The sequence below is a fragment of the Diuraphis noxia genome, unplaced genomic scaffold (assembly GCF_037042655.1).
Source record: "Diuraphis noxia isolate RWA-SAM2 unplaced genomic scaffold, SU_Dnox_SAM2 contig0004, whole genome shotgun sequence".
Lineage (NCBI taxonomy): Eukaryota > Metazoa > Arthropoda > Insecta > Hemiptera > Aphididae > Diuraphis > Diuraphis noxia.
The window spans coordinates 38,401,392-38,426,227 of NW_028301714.1; the positions used below are offsets into that span (position 1 = coordinate 38,401,392).

General features: G+C 29.0%; 2 protein-coding genes across 2 annotated transcripts; one reads left to right on the forward strand and one right to left on the reverse strand.

Annotated features, from left to right (window-relative positions):
* Positions 1–1,526: 1,526 nt before the first annotated feature.
* On the reverse strand, positions 1,527–24,836 carry Kal1 (anosmin-1 Kallmann syndrome 1). The gene is made up of 7 exons (XM_089226111.1): positions 24,478–24,836; positions 14,086–14,290; positions 10,686–11,006; positions 8,530–8,720; positions 3,910–4,039; positions 2,646–2,842; positions 1,527–2,545 (listed from the first exon to the last, which is right to left on the reverse strand). The coding sequence occupies exons 1-7, from the start codon at positions 24,775–24,777 to the stop codon at positions 2,417–2,419; spliced, it is 1,473 nt and encodes a 490-aa protein (XP_089082237.1). The 5' UTR covers positions 24,778–24,836; the 3' UTR covers positions 1,527–2,416.
* LOC107171201 (uncharacterized) lies at positions 4,198–7,434 on the forward strand. The gene is made up of 2 exons (XM_089226113.1): positions 4,198–4,302; positions 6,780–7,434. Exons 1-2 carry the CDS (start codon positions 4,261–4,263, stop codon positions 7,359–7,361), a joined length of 624 nt encoding a protein of 207 aa, XP_089082239.1. The 5' UTR covers positions 4,198–4,260; the 3' UTR covers positions 7,362–7,434.

Below are 24,836 nucleotides of genomic sequence, written 5' to 3' on the forward strand. Positions count from 1 at the left end.
TACTTTATACACTACAGTTTTATACGTTATAAAAATATAAATTTTAATTTTTAACAATAAACATAACGGAAATAACATTAACCGGTAACGGAGAGGGAAGAACAGTTCAGTAGACAACAGTTTATACGGGTATAGCCGTTTTCGACCAAAAACGTATCCTCCACTTTTCGGCCGATTCACTTTTCGACCAAATTTAAAAAAGGTTGATTCCCTTTTCGACAAAATTTAAAAAAGACTGATTCCCTTTACGACCAAAAATAAATGTTTTTATAAAATTATGGCAATTATATAATTATGTAATTTTGACAAATTATTTAAAGTATAAGTTGGTACTGAATAGTACCAAGAAATTTGAATTCGATTTGAGAAACCTTCAAAATTTAAATAAATGAAATAATAGGGATCATTTTTAGAGTGTGTGTAAAATTAATATCGTTTTGTAAATAATTTTGTCGCGAATTGTATTTTTACGAGTATTGTTATTTTACAACATTTTATGCAACTTATAAAAAACTATATTATGTAGCAGTAATTATTTTATTTGTTTTACATAGATTATATAAATTTTTGTTTTGGCCGAAAAGGGAATCAGTCTTTTTTAAATTTGGTCGAAAAGTGAATCGGCCGAAAAGGGAAGGGTACGTTTTTGGTCGAAAACGGTCTCATACAGAGCATAAAGTAAAGAGTAATTAAGAGTAACATTATACCTAGCTATTTTTAGTGGTATCAATTATTATTAACGACGCCGACGGGCGATAAGATGTCAATAATGCAGCTGTGAAATTTTCGATAATATATTTATATCATATTATATGGTTGTTACTATAATAATTGTTTATACAAATAGTATTAATGTATTTTAATAATGGATAGATGAGGGAGTATCTTGCTCAGATGTATAATAACAATAAGACAGTATATATTTATGTTCACAATATAAAATATCTATTGGATTTTTGAACCGAAAAGAACCGTAAAAACGTCTACATCAAAATATAGGTTTCGGTTTCGGTTACTAAAAAAATATATTTAAGGGTTCCAGTCCGGTTTCGGTCCCAAGTTTTTCAAAAGGTTTTGGTTCAAAACCGGTCCATTTCGGTACAATTCCAGTCCCTGCCTTGAACATAAATTTCATTACATTAACATAATATAAGATACATGCATTTTTTGTAATAATTTCTAATTAGTAAAAATTTGTGTAGTAAAGATCGTTTGATTAGAGTTATGTTATGTAAACCGAGAATACAGATATATAATAATTAAAACATAAAAAATATTTTTTTTTTACTTAAATCAACATATCTTCATTAATGAATGCTAAACTCTAGACTATCAATAATTTATGTAAAATATGATGTGTATTTTTTTATTCGTTCCATCGCTTTATTATAAATAAAGTAAACTCATACAGCAAAAATGATTTCTCACGTGTTTCCTTTAAAAAAATAATAACGTATTTTTTCTGTGATGTTATGATATAATATCATATAGGTGCGATTACGATAATCTTGGTGATTCGTAAAAAAAATGTTTAGATATTTGAACTGCTTTTTATATAATTTGCGTTAAAATAAAAAATACATATAATTACCATTGAATAAAAAATACTTAATGCTATCACTAATTACTGTATAGAATATACATTATACATACAAGATATACTTACAATTAAATATTATGATACACGAATACAATAAAATGAATTTATAAAAAAAATCATAGGTAGTTCCAAAAGTACAAAAAATGTGACAAGTACAAAATAAATTAAACGAGTTGATGGAAATTTGTCTTGCAACCAGTAATTATAAATTTTCCGACTGTCAATATTGTCTGCTACAGAACAATACAGAATTCGATTTAATTATGTCATTATTTTCATCATCAAAAACCACAAAATGTATTGTGTGAGCCAAAATCATAAATCTTATATTGTAATTTTAAATTAAATGTGACATCTACTTGAATTTTATAACATTGACACAGACATTTTAGACTTTATAATAAAAACCTAAACCTTAATTTAAATACAAATTAATGCTTAATATACAATAGTTATGAGTACCTATATTAAATATTGACAACTTTATGAACTTTAAAATGTCTATTTTTAATATAAACATATTAAACACATAATAAAAAAAAAAAAAACTATTATAAGTACTTGCTTGCTACTGTAATAATAGTAGTTAGGTAGTCTTATAATTTTTCAAATAAAATATCTTCAAAAGTACAAATTATAAAATCTTAGATAATTAAAACATCATTCATAGTAACTAATATTACATATTAAGTAGTATAAAAGTTTCTACGAGCAAGAATATTGTTACATTTCTATAGTTTATTAATTTAATACTATTTATAATTTTCTTATATTTCTAGAAAATATAAATAAAGTAACATTTAAGTATTTCAATCTTCAAAGCTTCAATACAGTAGGTGTAGCAAAATTTAATGAACCTATGTATTTGGATCCCTTAAATGTAGTTGAAACTATAATTAAATACTCGCATTGTGGTTTTAATGAAAATAAATCAAAATACGGCACCTAAAACAATATTAAACGAACATTATTAATTTGAAATACAACTAATTAACATATGATAGTATTGTATCATAACATTAAAAACCTTAAATAATTTACTCACTCGAGTTCTCGCTCTTAATGGCTTACTCTCATCATTGCAATCTTTTGATGACCACGACAATGAGTAATGGAATTTCTTTAATGTCATAGTAACTGGTCTCCAAGATAGTCTAGCGTTAATTAAATTGCGGCTGTCAGGATCTCCTACAACCACAATTTTAAGTCCTGTGATTTGTTTAGAATTTAAATGTTTTTTCCCTGAAACAATAAATCAAAAATCGTTTGTTTTCATAATTTAATTATAATATCATATTTTAATTTATTAAAATTTGTAGAATAGATATTAATTATTTAGTCTAACCTCCAATTACATGTCCTAATTTAAAATATTTAAACTATTTAATGAGAACTTAAGAGTATATAATGTTAAATAAGATCGATAGTTCTAAATTTTTTTGATTGGATTTCAACAAATCGTTACAAGTAATTATCACATAATGTACCTATTATTTAATGTATTTTGATTTTAGGAAACAACATAATTATGGGACATATTGAAGCTCTCTAATAAACGGAATTTTTGTTCTAACACATTTACGATACTTTAAAAACAATAGTTCTACTTGTAGTTGCACACTTGAACCATCACTAAAATGTAGGCACCCAATACAATTTAAGTAATAGTTAATAAAATGAACATTTATTTTTTCGAATAATTGAAACAAATATATAAGAATAATTAAAAATATATTATTTTTTTTAATTGGTCTTGAAATTTATACAATTTCTGCTTCGACTACTAGGTCATTAGCATATCACTATAAACATAAATTAATTATACTTATAATAAGGAACAGAGCAAAGAAATAAGAGAAAAAACAAAAAAAAATTAAAAATATAATTCAGGTGATAGTAAATTAAGGTAGTATATTTTATGAATAGGGTATTATTTTTTCACTGTAAACCGTAAAATAGAACTTAAGTTAAAGTTAAATTTAATTAAACAAATTTACCTATTAAAAATTTTTTATTTTTATTTTTTGATAATTTATACTTCAATATTATTGTATTAAACTTGATTTGTATTAACGATATGTCGAATTAAAGTTATGAGTTCTAGCACATAATAAATTGTATTTTAATAACAGAACTATACGCCTGTAACAACTATGTTGTATGTACACTATAACAACAGATTGAAAAATAAAAATAATAAAAATGCATTATATTAGGCTGATAAACCTTAAATTATTAAACTATACAAACACATACTATTAAAGTGTATAATATGGTTAAATAGGTACATATATTACGTTTTCATTCACCTTTGGTTTTCAGGGTTGTCGAAGCCTTTTGACCAGCGAATCTTTTTCTTCCGAATTCGCTAATGGCTTGCACTTGAAGAAAATATTCGGAATTTGAGTTCAGCTTTTTGATTGTAAACCTCAAAATATCCTAACCCAAGGGGAAAAAAGTATATAATATAATGTTTTTCATACAGATAAATGACGTCATCGTGCGACAAAATAATAGTTGCAAAACACCTATCTTGTTACGTGGTCCATTAGGATAAGTCGAGGGTAGTTCTATTGTTATATATTGTTAAATATAATACTGTTCTATTTATAGTGGAGGGATAGTTCACGAGACCTCAGTACATTCATTTCATTCGAACGATGCATGTTGTCTTGGGCAGTATTTCGATTTGGACATTATACGTAAGTACATTTTTTAGGTAAATTTTATAAATTGGTTATTTTAAATATTTTAATTTCATTCAATAACTACTAGATATCAACAACAATTAAGCTCTAAGAAAAAAAATCAACCCTGAGTACATTAATAAAATATTAGATTTTATTCATTTAAATAAGGATCTTAACTTTCCAAAACATACTACTTAATTAAAAAAAAAAATTCTAAACAAGCACATTTTTTATACCTGCTGAATGTAGTTTATGAATTTCCCGAATTAAGATATGTATCTATTATGTCATGGCGTTCATTGAATGTTCTATACTCTGTATATAATATGCTGTATACAAATTTATAATTTCGTCCGTACATTAGTTCTTTTCTTACTCATAATAAATTATTATTAAGCTTTCAAAGTGACTAATAATATTTATATTATTTTTTTTTAATAATAAAATAAAGTATATAGATATTCATGAATATATTATTTCCATTTATACCTATACGATTCTATGATGGATTAAAAATAAAATAAAATATTTTTTAATGTGTCTGGATCATATTCCTTTGATAAAGACTATACTATATATTGTTTTCCATTAATTCAAAGCTATTTCAATGCAACGTGCAATTATTTTATTTTTTTACCACGACTAGCAGTAAACGTATAATATATTTTAATATTCTGGAATAATGAAGTTGGTTGTGGTTTTAATTTGACTTCATGATCACCATATAAGATTGATTAAGAAAATGCCTTTGGTGCAAAAACATTAATAATTATTTATCCTGATCAAATATTATCTTTAATTAACAAATTATATTTTAAATAAACGTATCAAGTAAAGTTAAATATAAAATGACGAACATTTCCGAGAAGTTATAGATACGTTCCCTACAAAAACAATCTTAATTTTTTACTATCAATCGTACTCACGTAGCGTAAATGAAACAAATAGATATGTGTAATTTTTTTCGACTCTTAATTTTCTACCTGGTAACTTAGTAGGTACTTAATCTACCTACTTAAATCAAAGCACTATTGCGTATTTTATGTTTTTATCTATCTATAACATTTACATTTTAGGTACTGTGAATGTGTTGGTTTTATGAGTTCTTTAACATTAGAAAGAAGTATAAAATATAGAAGTCAACGTGGTAAAAATGTTGTCATCTATTGAGTGAAATCAGCTCAATTTATACTTTTCGGAAGTTAATTAATATTTTTAATATTGCTATGTAACTAATGTTATAATTATATTATTGCAATTTTACTATTGAAGTTACATTAATATGAATTTTTTATAGTTCTGCCCTTATTGTTATATCGAATCATTAACACAAAAAGTGTATTAACAAGCTAACGTATATAAATAAGATTATTTATTTTTCGTTTTCACAATAAGAATTTTTCCCCTCCACTCCTGAACACTAGTACCTACAGCTTTATAATAATATAATGTGTAGGATTATATGGATAATGACGGTAGATATCTGTGGGTGGTGGCATTCTCCTAACAAAACTCATAATGATATAATGGTTAATGGTCGTATTTTTGATGTTTTGTCACCAAGTATTCATTAAATTCAATGTGTTGAGATGTCACTTATGTTAATTATATTAGTCTACATAACATTATCATATGATTCATAACTTAAAAGCGGGTCATATATTTAGCCTCTCTCATTTCCCTTAAAACAATTTTTCATCAAGAAATATATTTTATATAGGTACATTCATATAAATATAATATAAATTAACCTAGATTAAACCGATTTTAGATTTAACGTATTCTGTGTTATTATACGACTTATAATTTAGTATATAATATTAATTGTTTTGGATAGTTCTCTATACTTTTCTTACACCAAAAACTGATAAATAAAATAAAACTCAACGAAAAATTGTCGATATTGTTATTATTATTATTATTATTATTATTGTTATATTATATAATATACTATGACGTGATCGCAAATATAGCAACGTCCAGCCAATTCGAACGCTACAAATGTACCCACCCCATCGCGATTATTGTTCGTTCGACCGTTTTTTTCTTCTTTTCGTGTTGATATTCAGCTTATTCCTTTCTCTCCCCAAAATAAGTCAAAAAGTAGCAAATCGTTATTCCCTTGTTCAAAATGGTCATCAAAACGTTATATATACTTTTTACACTTAACTAGTAAGTTATAACTTATAATAGTGGTCTTGCAACGGGTGGTCTATACCTTGTTGATGGTTCATTGCCATGCTCGAATTGTAAGTCCTCTTTTATACAACATTTTCCACACTACCGGCTAGCCGCTATCCTTACAGTTTCGGGATCGAAATCTATTTAGTGAATTTCATGTCGACTATATGGCTGATGATTCCCAGGTGGTAAGCTTCCTTTCGGGTCGTCATCGCCTAGCTGTGACTTATACCTATGTAATACCTAATCACCCCTCCCCCAAACCTTAATATTAATGGAATAATATTTTTCGCGTGTGAAATTTCCAGGCGTTGGTGTCATGCGTGTCGGTCTCATGTCTATCGATGGCCAAGAAAGTGAGATGGGAACTGGTGTACGACCCAATGGCGAGCGACGAGTTCGATCGGTTCACCGCCGCCGACCACCACGCCACCGTCAACCTAATACAGCAGCGGGACGAGCAACAGCGACAGCGGGACGAGCAACAGCGACAGCGGGACGAGCGACAGCAATGGCGGTACCAGGACGAGCAGCAGCAACGGCACCACCACCACCACCACCGGCAACAGCAACAGAAGCGGGACGAATGGCAGCAGCGCCGCGGCGGCAATAGCGATCCTCGGTACGTCGCGTCCGAGGTTTGCAATTGCACAGAAATTCCAAAGATCTACAACCTGACCCAAAACCACTATCCCAAGGAACTCATGTCGGTCACGTGCATCGGAAACTGGTGCAAGACGGCCTCATACCACGTGCCGGTGTTGTTAAAATCGAACACGCAACAGAGCGAAAACCAAGACGACTTGCCGGACGAGCTACAGCAGAACGTCAATCACTGGAAGTTCGACTCCGTAAGAATCCCGGTCGCCTGCTACTGTTCTATTAAATAAACGATATTTTTTTTCCGCCTTTGACCTATATATTATACCTACATTTTAATATACCAAGACGCATAACACGACATTTTCACCGTTTAGTTTTATCCTGCATCCCCTGCCTCATCCTCTCATCCCCCTCGTCCTGTAGGTATCATAAGGATAATATATAATATATTATATATGAAAAATATCGATTATCGGGGCTGATTTGAAAATTGTAGTAATTAATATAACAACTAATGATAAATCAATCAACATTTTATCATTTATAAGTTTGTCACACTTATTAGTATAGGTATAGTAAATAGTAGGTATTTATATATTTCATAATTATGTTTAACCATTTTTAAGGACTATTATATTATCTTTACGCTAGATAAAATATATACTAATAACTCAGAAATTTTTCATTCGATTTTTTTTTTAGATAAGTATATCAAAAAATTGAAAAAAATTATCTGCTTGAAAAATTATAGTAAATCAGATATGTTCTCATTTGAAAAAAAAAGTATTTTTTCACCATAGGATACTCCTTGAATGGTATAAAAAATCTAAACAAATTAAAATATTATGGTCTTTAAATATACCTGAATAAATCTAATTTTGATAGTTATAATTTTGATGAATCTACTATAAAAGACGTGGTGTGAAAAACTATGTACAAACTATATGAAATTTTAGTCTATCATCACAAACTTGAATATTTCATACAAATCATGATTTTAATATAGGTAAGGATACGGGTTATGGCCAGTGGTTGACTTGGGGGGGGGAGGACTGAGAACCTCAACTAATTTTTTGGATACGCTAGCGTACCCCTACTTCTTTTTTAAAGGGGAACTCATCATGGGACGGATTGTTATGTAAACTTTTAACCCCCCCCCCTCGCCATGATTATGTAAGTTTTATTAAAAAGCTAGGGACACTACTTTTTAAAAGTAGCTAGAGTACCTCTACTACTTTATTTCCAAGTCAACCACTGGTTATGGCTTGCGTATAATGCATTCATACATAATTTAAAGAATATTTTAATTTTATTTAAAATTTCAGCGAGGGCTGCTCAGACCCTGCTCGTCTCCCCTAAATGCGCCACTGGATGGTAAAAACTTCGGAAGTGTACCGCGACAAGTCGTTACGGTGTACTATCGCAATACCATAATAATATTTTATATCAACTCACTGCCGGGACCACATTCCGTTTGTGGTAAACGTGCGGTCCGTCGCGTACGCTGATGAACACCTTATACTTTCGTACGGGTAACACGGACACTGCGGGTGGTGCCCACGACAGCACGCATTGCTGATACTCCTTGTTTGTCCATTTCAATGACGACACCTTCAAGTCTTGCGGTGGTCCGGGTGGATCAACGTCTGCAACGAAATAAATAGAACGTATTATAATATTATATATTATATCACTTACGAATAATACACACACACACAGTGATACCTTCAATAATCATAGTATATAGACTATAGGGTATAGTAATATAGTTAAGCAAGGTAATACAATTCACGGAAATAATGTTGTGTATATATCAGTTCTGTTATCGTGTGAGATACATTTGGTACAAAAACGTAAATCGCTAAGTTCCCGAATAATAGGTATTTGTTAAGTGTTATTCTAAAAACATATTTGAAAATGATTTCTCTTAATATTATTTATTTGAAATTTGTGAAATTAGTTTATATGAGGGCAACCGAGTAATAGACCTCATAATATTATGATTTTTAATATCAATAAATTTAATTTAATTGTATTTTAAATAAATATACCAAGTCCAATTTTGCAACTCACTATATAACGACAATGAACAACATATTATATATACATAGATGTATATATATATAATACCATTACAGTACACGCACATCGATAATTATTTATGCCGATATAAGTATGTGTGTATGTGAAATGCGCGTTACACGTGTAAATGAAAAAACTGTACATTGTTTTCCAGTTTTTTTTCTTTTTTTTTAGTGGGCGCACGTGCCTCCCATAAATCTATACCATTACATAATATTATATTAATTATACATTATTGTCATTCTATGGCTATAAGCCTATAACACGCATTACAATCATTACATACATCTATCCGTTTTGACGTAATAATTATTATTGTAAAATCACCATACAAAATGATGATAGTCGAATATTGCAATTGCACTTATTATTACCTAAATATAAATTATCGGATGGGGTTAAAAGTGGGCGTATAATAACTAGTCTCACTGCTCTCGGGCTTAAAAATGCTGGCGTTGATCGGGTAAACTAACATTGACCTATGAATGTTTTTATTTTTATTTATTTAATTTTTTATATTTTAGTTTAGTTTTTATTTTATTTATTGCGTGACTCGGCGTGTCATAAATTATAATACCTACTTGTATAAGCTATAACACTAATACATTTCATCCTTCATGTTTATTATTGCTATTAAGTATAGGTTCATTTAAAAATTTTCCAAATGCTTTGATACAAACAACAAACATGATATTTCTCAATTTATAATCATTGTCATACGATAAAATTCAATAAAACAGCGTGATTGGGTGAGAGCCGAACGGACGATAGATCCCCACCATGACCTTTTACAAAATGTATAATAACTTATGCATACATATGTCATATATGTAGATACAAAGCGGTAACTATAAATTATATTTTTAATGGTCAAAATAAAGTGTATGCTAAAAAATCAGATATCATTCATCGGAGTTTATCCACTATTTATTTTCTAAGTCAAGCTCTGATTATAAAGAACTATGTACATATATTATATATACTACATAGATAATATCCAAAGTTGACTACCACTTTTATAGGAGGTAGGTTCTCGGGGTGGATTTGTGCTTTTAAGGTAATACAGTAAAATTTTCACCAATGGACACTTTAAAATAGCTGATGGTTTTTCGAGAACAAACTACTATAACTTTCTACAGATTGAGCCCATTGAGTATAGCGGACAAAATGTCCATTTTTAGTCAATCGCACTGATTTTTCCAGGCTATCTGAACGATATACATCTTTGCGTCAATGGATTTATCGCAAATTAAAAAGGTACACATATTTTGCGCCAGTGAGTAGGCGAATTGTGAATAGTGAATAATTGAAATAGTGAATTGTGGTAAAAAGCGTAATATAGCTAATTTTAAACTAAACTAAAATTATTAGTGTTGATATTTTCTCTGTAGCTGATTATACTCTAAATATATTATCGTATTAAATTTGTTTTTGAACAGTAATTTGTAAAAATATATCTCATTTTTATCTGTTATATACTATGTAATATAATATGTATGGCATGACATGACCGATGGCATTGAACTTACGCGGTCCGATCTCAACGAAAAACTGCTCGGACGGAGGCGAATATCCGCTGGTTCCGTTCTCGTTGATGGCGGCGACGCGGAACTGGAACCACCTTCCGGGCATGTGAAGCTGTCTGAACTGTTCTCGTGTCCTGTCGGTCCTGGTCACCATAGCCCACGTGGTCATGCGCTCCGGTACGTACGCTGCGCCCACGTGGTGCCGTTCCTGGACCACGTAAGTGACGTGACCTGCAGATGTGCCAAGCGACGGCGCTGACCACTCCACCGCCAGAGCTTTACCGTAGTCCGACACAGCTACGACATTCGGTACGTCCGGTAGACCTGCAGCGGACCGTAAAAATAGAACGTTATTAAGCAAGCACCTGGACATAAATATCTTCTTTTTTTTTTTAAATTAAAAGCGTCAGCTTCTAAGTCATTAGCCCCCTGTACAACACAACTGCTACCTCGTATTTTCTTATAGCTAACTCGATACCTTCAATCCAAGAAGTTGTCTAAGGAAGTGTACAAATTTAATACAGTGCAATATAAAATATTTGTAGTAGTTATGTACTTATGTATAGTTGAAGGGATGCAAAATAAACAAGTGAATTTGTTTTAAAACGTTTATAGGATTCAACAATAGAAAAAAATCGTTGTATTCTATATTCCTACGTAACTTGTAAATTGTTTCGTTAGAGATCATTAGTCAGCATTTATACGATATAAAAATATAAGATGTTACTATAATATTACATTTTGGTATGAGAATAGCTGTTTATAGGTCAAACCACGAAACGAAAAAATATATTTAAAACAAAAAAAGTTTTAAGAACATTGTTTTAAACACGTTAAAAAAAAATATTTTAAAAACTTTTTTTGCAACCCAATATGTAGTTGTTTCGGGTTTGTTTGAAAATTAATATATTTTTATATTTTACTATCACCCCTATGATTTTGATTAATTAATCAATAACATTTAATTATTATATAATAAAGGTAGAAATATAATTATTCACGTAAAGATCCATTTAAGGCGAGATATATAGTGAACAATAATAACTTTAGCGAGCTGATACGCTCTTAATAAATCACCATTTTACACTACATGCTAATCTTTGAATAAATCTGTTTATTCAATTTTTTAAACAAATATAAATACATTCAAATATTTCAAAAATGTTTTGTTTCTAATGCTGAAATAAAATAACTAGATTCGCGAAATTTAAAAATAAGGCTGAATATACGAATTGAGTCCCAGTATAACCTTTTATGACGAATTGTGTCTCGAGTTGTTTTAGGATATATACTAATTGAGTTCAATGAAATTTTAGGTATAGTACTTCCATTTTTTAATACTTACTGAGTCCCGTTAAATTAAAAAATAAAACATTTCCCCAATTTTTACAGAATTAGGACTGTCTGTGACAAAAAATTCTACAGGTATGGTTAAAAATGTGTTACAAGTATATTGTATAAATTAAATAAATATAGATAATAAAATAACATTTTTTATATTGGTAAAAATATATGGAATAAGTATTGTATATATTCAAATCTAGTTATTGTGTTCGATTGCAATAGCGAGGTGCATTCGATTACTGATTTCATTTTATTTTTATTTTATATAATTTCTTGTATTAATTTTAAGAACACTTTTAATTTTCATATACGTAATTACATCCGACAAAATATTTATAAATTTTTTAAATGTTTGGAAAGACTGAATAAAACATTAAATATAAATAAAAATGATACGTATATATAATTCATATAGGTACCTATATTCATCTGGAGCGGATTTTGACACGCGGCACGGCTGTGACATAATTTCCTCTACGTTTGGACTCTGAATTGTTGGTTTTATTATATTTTACTCAAAATTATCATCGGATTAAATTTTTGTGCTATTCATTTCTTAACCCCGGACTCAACTAGTATATTTCCCGTTTTGTACTCAATTAGTATATTATTATTTTCTCGTTCGGGTATAGGAACTCAATTAGTAAACAGCGAAAAATAAAATGTTATACACTCATAAATTTACTGGAATATATGTATATATTTTTCTATACTTTTTGTATAGGAACCAGTCCTTGAAAATAGGTCCTGAAACATTAATGTAATAAATCATTGTTAAATTGTTCGTGCAATATGCCCAAAAGTCATTTTCGATACAAAATTCATATTTACTGCCATTTCCAAATACGGTAATAAATTACTATGTACCCAATAATAACGTCATAGGAGTGGCCGTTTTTTTTTTTTTTTCAATATAGGTAGGTACCCATACGACATGTTAGTGCGAATATAGAGGTATATTATATATTATGTGCAATGCAAATACATCAAAACTGAAATCACCATGTCCTTTACGAGCCCGTAAAAAGAGAAAACGAATAACCGTAATGGCGCCCAAAACGATTAATATTTTACGATAAATTGTACGGCACATTATGATGTTATTATACAGGATGGTTCGCGTTTTCAGATAAACGGATAACATGAGGGATTCACTCGGTGGCCCGGAAATTTAACTTATTTATTTAATAACAATTAACTCCATGTCGCCATCTAGTTTTTCTGAACTTATATTAAGTAATGGTTATGTACCTAAATTGAAGTAAATAACATTTATAATTAATAATTAGATGAAAAAAATTTGGATATTTTAAGAAGAAGATTAGCCAACATTAGCTTTTCCACGCAACGACAAACATATTGGTTTTTTCCATACCTAGAATGAAACGTTGGGATTTGGAATGGGACAGAACAACCTGTGAAGGTAAGTTTCTTTAAAATTAATTTTTTAATAGTGATAATCGTGTAGGAAAATGCATTTTGTCATTGAACACATTTATCATATATTAAATTCGCTTCGCACTTACGGGCTACGACCGATTAAAAAATGTAACTGTTGATGTGCCAAACTGCCAACACAGGACAGTAATGACGGAGGTGATCAATTTCAAATTCATAGCTGACAAACCTCAAACCTCGACATTTTTTATATTAACAAAACGTCCTAATTACACCAGAGTCCCTGCAAAAGACAGTAACGTCAAACCATAGATATTTTAAAATTTTTCTGACAAATTACTACTCGTTTAATATAGATGTTTTTTAATTTAAACCGTAATAACACATCTAGCATTGAACATTGTCATACGGTACTAGAATTAACTATTAAACAAACAGACGGCATAGACATAAAACGGCTAAAACTGCAGAACTCTATTTTAAATTATTTGGTCTCATATTTGTCTTGAGAAACTAAATTTAGATAAGAAAATTTGAATTATTGATGGCTCAAGTTACCGAGAATCAACTGCATATAATTACGATATTGTGGTGGATTATAAATGTATAAAATAATATAAATAATATTATAATTAAGTAAGATGTATATATAACGTAATACCCGGATAGTGGTCGGCTAGGCCAACGGGCTGTTGGCACGTAATACCACAGCTGTGTCGGCAGCACTTGTATTCGGCGTGACAAAAGTCGTCGGAACTGCATTGCTCCAGACACGGTCGGTCCAGCGAGGCGATGCTGTCAAGGTCGCCGACCGGACACTCGCCTGGCTTATTTATCCACCGCTCGTTCAGACAACCGCTATAACACTGCGGATAAAAACAAAACAAAACTATTAAAACCGCGATTACAGCACCTATCACAAAACTGGCCGAATATGGTGTATTAGGTTAATATTGTTATTATCATTACTAGTATTAGGATATTTATTATACATATAAATACGGGATATGGCAGTAATAATATAGGTACTTATTACTTACCTACCTATTATGCTTTAAAATATAACACATGTACATCGTACAGTGAGAGCCTTACTACACCTTAGTCTTAATAGCATACACCATTTCTGACTTAAAATTAAAAAATACATGATTTACTTAGTGTCCTAATCCTAACTGTCGTGGATGCTATTTCTTCTTCAATTTTGATATTTTGTTGTAAATTATCAATTAAGCTTTATCTATCGACTTTCATTAAGTAATAATTATTAATAATATAGCACATGAACTTACATCACGTAAAATATAATTAAATTATATTTACCAGTATTAATGTCAGATATTATATTGTATAACCATTAACGACTGCAGCAATGATTAACTGTAAGGGCAGCATTCGACAATGGGGATGTGTAAGATTATTTTGCCTACATATACACTTGTTAATAGGTCATAAGCGTGCGTACGGGAGATTTCACGGTAAATTGAAATCCAATAGTTAATCCTTTGTCATCCTGAGCTATTAGTTGTTTTTTTTAATTAAATTTAAGCAAATAGGTTTTTTTTAAATATGTATATTTGGTGAAAATACTGGAAATTGTGATGATCAGATTATTTTTATTTAACTATATTGAGCTACATTTAAAACCACTGATAGCCTCCACAAAACAGGCGCGTACGTCCATTGACTGAATTTTTTTCTTTTGGGTGTGGTGAGGAATGGGGTGCAATTACACATTTGCATCTCTTGGTAATATTTTAGAAGACAAATGGGTTTCATAACAGAATATGAAACATTCCGATTCAATTTATTTTTATCTTCACTTCATGTATAAACCTAAAAATCAATCACCCTGTATATACGCACGTCATTATGGTACATATACATTAACGCAGGCCACCTATAAATGCTATACATATACATAATATATATTATAATACGTATACATATTTTAATGGGCACAACGGACGACGTAAAAAAGACTCAGGGGCGTCGGCGGCAAATAATGCGGTTGTGGCGAAGCCTGTCCCGTTTTTTTTTTTTTATAACCCCGTCGTTGTAATCGCGGAGACTATAAACTATATATTATATACATATATTTTTTGTTATTTATTCTTATACACTTTAATACACCAATAACACCAGACGCATATTTTACATACCGCGATTTTTTTTCGTTGTTATTTCTACTTTTTTTCGCCCGTCGATATAATACGCGACAACGTTTGTGTAAAAAGTGTTCGTATATTATAAAAAATACCAATACATAATATTATGCCACGTGCAATGTGCATAGACTATAATATACAATCAATCGATTTTATTTACTAAAAGAAGTAAAAAAAAAAATTACGGAAAATAACCACCGGGGAAGCGCGTGCGTATACGTGTTGTGGTTAGCATTATTATATTGTATATTATATGGGTACCTATATATAATATTCGCATATTATACACAGCTAGTAATATTATATAGTATCATAAATTTACGATGGCGTATACCATACAACATAATATATTATTATAACGACAAACATATTGTGCCGATACGACATATTATTTTATATACATCATTAATACATCACGGGATAATTTTGTTTTGTTTTTTTTTATCATGAGCCAGCGATTTTTGCCGAAGATTTTAATAGTGAATTCGATTTCGGTTTTTGTCAGCCTGCATTATTATATTATACCTATTTGATATGAATATTAAATCGTTTAAGATTTCTAGCTGCTGCTCATCGGTTTCTCATTTTATAACATTGTGATTTTTTTAAAAGGCGATCTGTAATAATTTTAAATTATGCATTTCAAAAACAATAGTACTTCTATAGTTATATAGTATTATATATTTAAAATTTTTAAACATAAATCAATGCTTAACTAAAAAATACCATACGTTATTTTTAGTTTAATTTAATTTATAACTACTATAAAATAAAATTAATCACCTAATCTATATTTCAATAATGATACACAATATCTCACTGGGAAAATTTGTTTTGAATTTTTCAATCAGATATAAATGAAGATACCTAGTAATATATTGATCACGGTTGATAAAATAAATTAAATTAGACTATGAAAAAATCATTAAAAAAAAAAATCGTTCTTTCTCGTATGATTAAAAAAACAACCACTATCAATACATTATGATGATTATATATTATTTATTTTATTTCTGTTTTTATTATAATATTATATTGAACATATTGTAGCCTGTGGGCATTAAAAACTAATTTTAATTATTTTACTATATTAATTTTAATATTATTCAACAGAAATAGCACTTAATGCATAATATGTTTAGATAGAGTGTCTGATAGACTATGTGACCACCATCTATCAACCTGACGAGCAAACTTTCACCGAGTACAAAGAATCACAGATAAGAAATCATTTCAAAAACGGCAACAACAAATTTATTTTTCTTGATAACTAATAAGTACAAATTTCAATATTAACATCTAAAAATAATATAAAATATTTTAGTCAAATCATTAATTTATCAATGGTAATAATGGTATAGTATAATCCAACAAAGACTGAAACTGTTTCGGAATATTATTAGTAGGTAAACTGTGACATCGATATAGGTATACGCAAGTGATTCACCAAGCGTACTTATCCCCATTTTTTATTTAATTTTTAGTATTTTTGGATGTACCTAATATGAAGAATGAAGATTATATTTTCAAGTTACGGAAATTGTTCATAAGAAGTATAACCGCCCTTTTATAATATCGTAAATGTGAATTATTTAGTAGATTCTAACTAGTGACTTTGCAGCTATTAAAATGTTTATTAAAGATACCAGTCCATTAAAATGGTGTTACAAAGATATAAAATGGATATAATATCGGATCTAGTATTTATTTATAAGTACTTGTATCAATTTAATAAATCATAAATATCTATAGATTGGTAATAAATAAAATATAAATTATAATGCTATAGGTAATGTTCATATTGCCATAGCCTACGGCCTATCTTTAAAATCTATTATCATGGACCTATTATCCTTATTCCTTAAAACAAAAATTTAAATAAGAATAACTCAAAAACTACTTACTTGCTCAGATTTTATTTTTGATTATCAACATTTCAGAAAAATTATAGGTAGGTACACTAAATAACATACTATATAAAATAGAGGGTTTTATTAAGAAAATTGTTTGTATTTCCACGGGACACTGTTTCAACAGCACGAAAAATCTCTAGAATTTAAAAATTCCAATAATCTGATTTTGAATAACTGCATTATTGAAGAAGAAAAAGGAGTGAGCTGTGAGCATGCTTTGTAAATCACCCTATATAATACATTAAAATACATTTCATAACTGACAACTACTTAATAAAATAAATTAATATTTCAACGAAGTAAATATAACACACAAATTCACAAACATCAAACAGTGCTTTTTTTGTTTTAACCAAAATAGTTTGATCCAATTTTCAAATTTGTATTTTGTGCAATATTAGCTTTTACTAACATTAAGTTATTTATTTATAATATGTGATATAATTAACTACCTACATGGCTACATCATTTTTTACACACTTTTTGTAGTTCGTGCATAGTTAAATTGTTTCATAAATAATTTACAGTCATTTTTATTGAATCAATATCCTATACCAAAAAATTTTATACAATGATACATCATCATGCTATATACATTATTTACATATTTTATGTTTTAATGTTATCGATATATTTAGACTTAGAAGTTTAGAAAACAAATTCACACATCATATCGTAATATTTATTTTTTTTTTTTCAAGTTACTGTCGTTACTGCCCCAAATGCACTTAATTTCTCAACAGTTATAAAGTGCATATCATTGCATATACTCTCGTATATTTTAGTGATTCTACCAACTGTTATATATTTTGTTCTTCCTAAAAGATTAAATGAAAAATGCCCTCACCCTGTAAAAATATGTATACAAACAAACAATCAACCCAAAACCCACAATTAAAATTTAACCTGCCCTAACTAATCTCCTAAAAAATATATAAAACTTTAATTATATTTTCTAAAATAAATTCAAAAATTGTATTAGCTAGTTAAATAAATAAAATTTTCTTGTTAAAATTGTTGTTTATGTGTTTTAGAAGTACAACTATTATAATATAATAATATATACTTATTGTTATTATACAAGGTTAGTACTTTAGTAGGTTATTTTACTTTTGGAAAAAATATGTTTGTGTTTTTTTTTTTAACATCAAATTAAAATTTATACCACTAGTGTACACACACTAAGGTTAAGTAAGGTTAGGTTTCATCCGAAAACAAAACGATATATAAATATAATAAATGTTTCTGTTACGTTTGTGATTTAATGCTAATGAATCGATTTCCAAATAAATTCTTTTGTGATTTGAAATCTAAGAGCTATTGTATGTTTTTAGACAAAACTGGTTCTTTGCACTGAAATTCCGCGTTATTATGTTCGTACACACCACACTGCAATATTTTTGCACGTTTAGCATGCGATACAGATATCGGACCTTATTAGAGAGAGAACCTGAGAAGGTATTATAATAGTATATTTTATGATACATTTATAAGGTACCTACTGCAGCAGTGCAGTCTGAAATTATTGCTTACGTATTAAATTCTGGGTAAAACCAAAGTCAATAACAATATTATGAAGTTATACCTATATAGGCTACCAAAGTAACCTATAATGTATTCCAAGACTGAGCGTTAACGAGTTAAGTTATTTTTATGAAAAATTTCGTAAACATTTTTATAGATAAAAACTAACATAGTAATGTGTCATAATATGGATTAGGTATTAATTAATAATAATATAGGGGCCACCATGACAATTAGTTGCCCGTATAAAAACATCAATAGATACGAGGCCACAATTCATAATATCAATTTAATATATAATATACTCATTAGTTGTCACTTATTACTTATTAGTTATTATTTATTAATATTTAATACAATTTATTATTGTAAGATTATCATAAATTGTGTCAATTTCAATTAATACAATATTTTAATTGTATTACAAAAATACCTATCTAGTACTTAACTATACTGGTGTATTATACATTTATACATTTGTAGTTAATATGGTTTTTATTAATTTATTATATGCATTTAAAGTTCAAATTTTGAAAAAAAATTTATCAAAAAGATTTTTTCCATAGCTAACATTAGATATGTTGATAAAAGATTACCAAACAAATTATAATATTAATTATTGTAACAAATTGTTCTATCTTTAATAAAAAATAAAAAAAACAGACCACCGGAATGTTACTCTAATTATACACTAATTATATACTTGACAATAACTTTTTTTTAATTATTAATTATACAAGAATTGTTTATAGACGAATACAATATCCTCTCTAAGAATCGTTTTTTGTATGCAATACTCTAATATCATTAAATTCAAATATAACCCATCCATTAAAATGACTTGCTCGATGCCCGAAAACTACTATATAGCGTTCCATCTTTTTTCTCTTTAAATTAACTTAAATTGTTAAGTTAAGTTAATAGTATTTGTTAACTAAATTAAAACTTAATTGGCGTATCAATAATGTCAATTAACAAACAGGGCCTGAATTAATAAAATAAGGGCCAAGTGCATACATTTTTTGTGGGGCCCCCAAGTCTAAAAATGTTCTAGAAAAAATCTACATAGAGGAAGGAATTTTGATAATAATAAAAAAATATTTATATGTTAAGATATTAATTTTTTTTATTATTAAATTAAATACCTATATCTCAAAACTCATATAATATTTGTACATTATTCATGTACATAATAAGTTCATATTTATAAATGACTAAAAATATTTTTTTAGATTTAACTATTTCATAAAGCAAAAAAACAACAAGATATAAAAATTAGTTGACAGAAGATTAAAAAAAACTGATAAATTTGACGTTTATTTAGTTTTTAATAAATTTTAAACAAGTAGGAACTATTTTAAAAAAATTCACTATAAAACAATTAATTTAAATGAACACATATTTTTTTAGATGACAGTGAGACAGTGAGACACTCGTTAACTTAATAATCATATTACATTTTATTTTATGTTTTAGTAACCTAGCACTTACCTAGTATTTTATTAAAGAATCGATCCATAGACCACCAAAAATTAAAAAAATGAATTTCGAATATTAATTATCAAATACTCACCAATTCAAATACACGTGTGAGCGTACAAATGTATATATCACGGTACTGGCAGATATCAATATGAACAGCTAAAGCATAATATTCATAATAATAAAATAGTAAAATAATAAAATAATAAAATAACAAGATTTTTCTACAACTTACGGGACCCCACAGAAATTGGGGAACCAGCTAGTGCAAGTGTTCCATCTACACTTGCGTAAATCAGGGCCTGTCTATTAATGTAACTTTTGATTTAACTGAAAAAAAATACTTGACTTAACTGAGTAAAAGAATATTATTAACTTGCCCAGTCTTAGTCTACGCGAGGTTTTGAGTTTTGATATTGTTTGACATCACATTATAATATAACGAACTTATTATTTATTACGGATTTATAAAAAGACAATTAGGTATATTAACAAATACATGTTAAGGCACAAAATATAAAAGCCATAGAACGTAATAATATGTCGAATCTTTATGACAAGTAAGTAAACAACAGAACCAATTCAATAGTAGGTACGACAAAGAATTTATAAATTATTGATGTGTATCAGATTAGATCCATTAGAAACACTATATTTTAGTAGTTATTTACAACAGCCATGCCGTGCGGCGTGCACAAGTTAGTATGATGACTACATTTAACAAGTAATATCAGTTTAAATCACAGTTTTATACCATCTTTAGTTCCTAACCAATTAAGATTATATCATATGATATGACGTGTATTATATAAGTTTAGGTAAATATTTTTAGTAGTAAACCCTTTTATTATTTATTAATACATATACAGTAGCTAATGAAACCTTATTGTTATTTCTACCAATTTATATCGTCTGTTCAGTGATGACAATAATACTTTAAAAAGAAAAACGATTTTTATTTATATTTGTTTACCTAATATAAACAGGAAACACTTGAATCATAACAATATAAAATATACTATAGACATCGTTATAAAATAATAAGTTAACCCAATTATACACTATAGCCCATAGTATTATTCATATTTCTTAATAATAGTAGGTAGTAAACGTTGTATGTTTATAAGTATTTAAATTTTCAAAATTAAAAATGCCATAGTACATACCTAGACAATTTTTTTAGTTAAAATTCGTATTTACAATTGCAGTATACTTCAAAATTTTTTAGATTTTGAGTGGAGCGAGGAATGTAATGGTCTTACAATGATGTTTATTTCTTTTTCTTTTTTATTCTGTAAACACTTTTTTCCCTCTAAACTTGGTAAAAAATATCAAGTTTCGTATATTTTCTGAAAGGTAATGTTCTTGAGCTGGTACTTTAGAGAGGTTAGATTTTTATATTTTCGAAACGATATTCGAAATAAAAGCGGTTAAAGGAGAAAATACGTACGAATTCACGATTTGATAATATTAAAGAATTACGGACGACGTTTTCTATCAAAAATATTGCTTCAAATGAAAAATGACAAGAGATCTTTTTGTTGTATTTTAGATTTTGCTCCTTGCGGTTTAAAGTTCTGAAAATTTTTGAGTTATTTATAGACATTTTAATTTTGGGAGTTTTTTTTTTGTAATTTAGTTAAGAACATTTGTAAAAACTTGAAATTTGGATTGTTTATTACTTATACTAGCCTTACCTAGACATGGTAAAATTTTCAAAACATTTGAGTGACTTTTTTTATAAGCATTCAATGTTTGAATTTTGACAACATACATAAAAATCACGAAAATTCGCAAATTATTTTAAACTAGAAATTCATAAAAAATGTTCTTTTTAAATCTAAGATTTGAAAATTTTTTTAATAATCTATAATAAATCCCAGATAGATAAACCGTCTTCGCTCAGAATCGTTTTTCGTAAACAATGATATAATATTATTGGATTCAAATTTAATTCTATCCATTACTGCAATAACCCACTTGTAACTTGTACAGCAGAGCGACATATACGACTTACCCGCTTTTTTAAAATTAAATATTTAGGCATTATCTTTGTTGCCCATTATCTTAAACGGAAAGAGCACGTCATATTATATTATACTAATTACAGTTTTATAAAAAAAATATTTTATACATTTAGGATATTAAAAAAATTATTAGTCTTCATAATTTGCATCACATCACTAGCTCAATCTATATATAATTAAACATGGGATAAGAATTTGAGCTGAATTTTTAAATCACACCTTTATTCACTGTTCATAACTTTAAATAACCTGTAAACAATAATTTTAAACTATAGACTTTACTCAGTCAATTTTTTGTATTTCAAACTGAATGTTAATAATTTTAACTCCATTTTCACAAAAAAGATAATAGACTATTTTATTAATTCAGAAGCATAAAATTTAATCATAAATGTAATACTAGAAGTAAGAAAGTATTAAATTTAATTTTAAGGGTAATCTATTTTCTACACTACTACTTTTGGCAAATGTAACCATATATAGTTTTATATGACATAGCAATAGTTCCACAGTTATGGATATGTATAAGCAGGAATCGATCTCATTATAGTCACAGTTTTCTCGATAAATTTTATTTCATGACTGATGTGTATAGGATGAGTGTAAAACTTCGTAATTTAAATCAACCGTAAGATGTAGTGTAAAGGTAAAATACTTAAGTTAATATACTTTAGTATACAAAACATAGTATCATTAGCCCACGCGATATTTACATTGTTCATAGAAAATAAAGTTTTGTATATTTGAAGAAAAGATAATGAAATAATGTATTTAATTGACTTTTCTTGTAATTTATGCATAAATGGTATTATACAAGCAGATAGGTAGTTCAGAGTTTTAGACCATTGAAAACTAAATTTTGATGGACAGATGTAATTCTACCCGTAGATACATTTGTAATAAAAACTCGACAAAAGCAGGTAATAAAAAAGACGATTATAACTCGGTCCGATAATGTTTATACCAGGTCCTATACTATACCACGTTAAAATTAAATATTTATTTATTATGTAGGTATACTCTTTACCCGTATTATATTATACATTAGTGCGGTCGAATAAAGGTATCCGACGGGTGACGACGCATATGGTAGGTATATACCGCTGCGGCTATAATCAAATAATGTGTCTGGCAATATTGTAGTGAATTTTGTTTTATTTTTTATTTTACTTATCAAAAGTAATTTCCATTACATTTTTGGTACTTGGAAATAATAATAACGAAATTACGTATCACGTTACTTTTGTTACTCTACTAATCTACAACTCAATATTGATATACACTCACAACTCACACTCACTTGTTCAGAAACTTAGAAACAGAACTTTTAGTCGGACGTTTGATGGTTTTTACGACGTAGTCTCATAGTAAGTGTTGTAACATCAAATTTAACGAAAAACTTTCAGTCAGTACACGTCCTCCAGTGGACATTAACTAACGATTGGAAAGCTTTAGGAGTTAGGACGCAAATACCATTATATTGTTTTTGACTATCATTACAATTGAGTATTTATTACGAAATAACGACAGCGTTATCTACGCATGGTATGGATACATCGTATTTTTTATATTTAAATCTTAACCCTATTTGTAAAAGACCGTTGTACGTATAAAAAAAGCGTAATCGACGGTTGGTATTCTTACACTTACGTATTTATGCTCAAAATTTTAAGATTATTTGATACAATCAATGGCAACACATAAATAACAACGTTAAAGTAGGTTCACAGGTACGCCTTTCGTTGTGTCGCTTCCACAAATTAATAATCTCGACCCAACCAGTAGATACCTAGATGATGGTTAGTATAGCGAATAATGTACCATTATTACAACGACCAATCGGCGGAATACGAGATAAAAGGCGAACTACACGACAGGTGACTTGGCTGTGAGTGCGGTTTAAGTGTACACATGCGTGGGTGTGTGTGAGTATACGTACTTTGGGTTGTTCAACGGCGATATGACGGTAACACTTGGCGAAACAACGCGCATCGCGCACCGGATCGCCGAAGGAGGCTGCTACTGCATCGGTGTTGGTGGCCGAGGCGGCGGTGGCAAAGATCGCGGTCGACAGCACGAGGTACCGCTGCAACGAGACGGAAGACGATCGCATCCGGAACGTCATGACGGCGCAGTCAAAGTGCAGGCGCTGGTCTGATGCGTTTCTGTCGCGTTCCAAACAGGTGTATACGCGTGCGTCGGTGGTGTGCAATACGCGGCGGCTGCAGCCTATAACCATTCGCGACGGCGACGGATGCGTTAGCGTGCGTTGTCGGCGTCGGCGGGTATTCCAGACAG

What these genes read in the sequence shown, in the direction of transcription:
- LOC107171201 (XM_089226113.1), top strand. Translation starts at nt 4,261, where the DNA reads ATGCATGTTGTCTTGGGCAGTATTTCGATTTGGACATTATAC. An exon ending in TTTCGATTTGGACATTATAC is followed by an intron (nt 4,303 to 6,779) that starts GTAAGTACATTT and finishes TGAAATTTCCAG; the next exon opens with GCGTTGGTGTCATGCGTGTC.
- Kal1 (XM_089226111.1), bottom strand. Translation starts at nt 24,777, where the DNA reads ATGGTTATAGGCTGCAGCCGCCGCGTATTGCACACCACCGACGCACGC. An exon ending in CCTAGCCGACCACTATCCGG is followed by an intron (nt 11,007 to 14,085) that starts GTATTACGTTAT and finishes GGTCCGCTGCAG; the next exon opens with GTCTACCGGACGTACCGAAT. An exon ending in GACAACCCTGAAAACCAAAG is followed by an intron (nt 2,843 to 3,909) that starts GTGAATGAAAAC and finishes TTATTGTTTCAG; the next exon opens with GGAAAAAACATTTAAATTCT.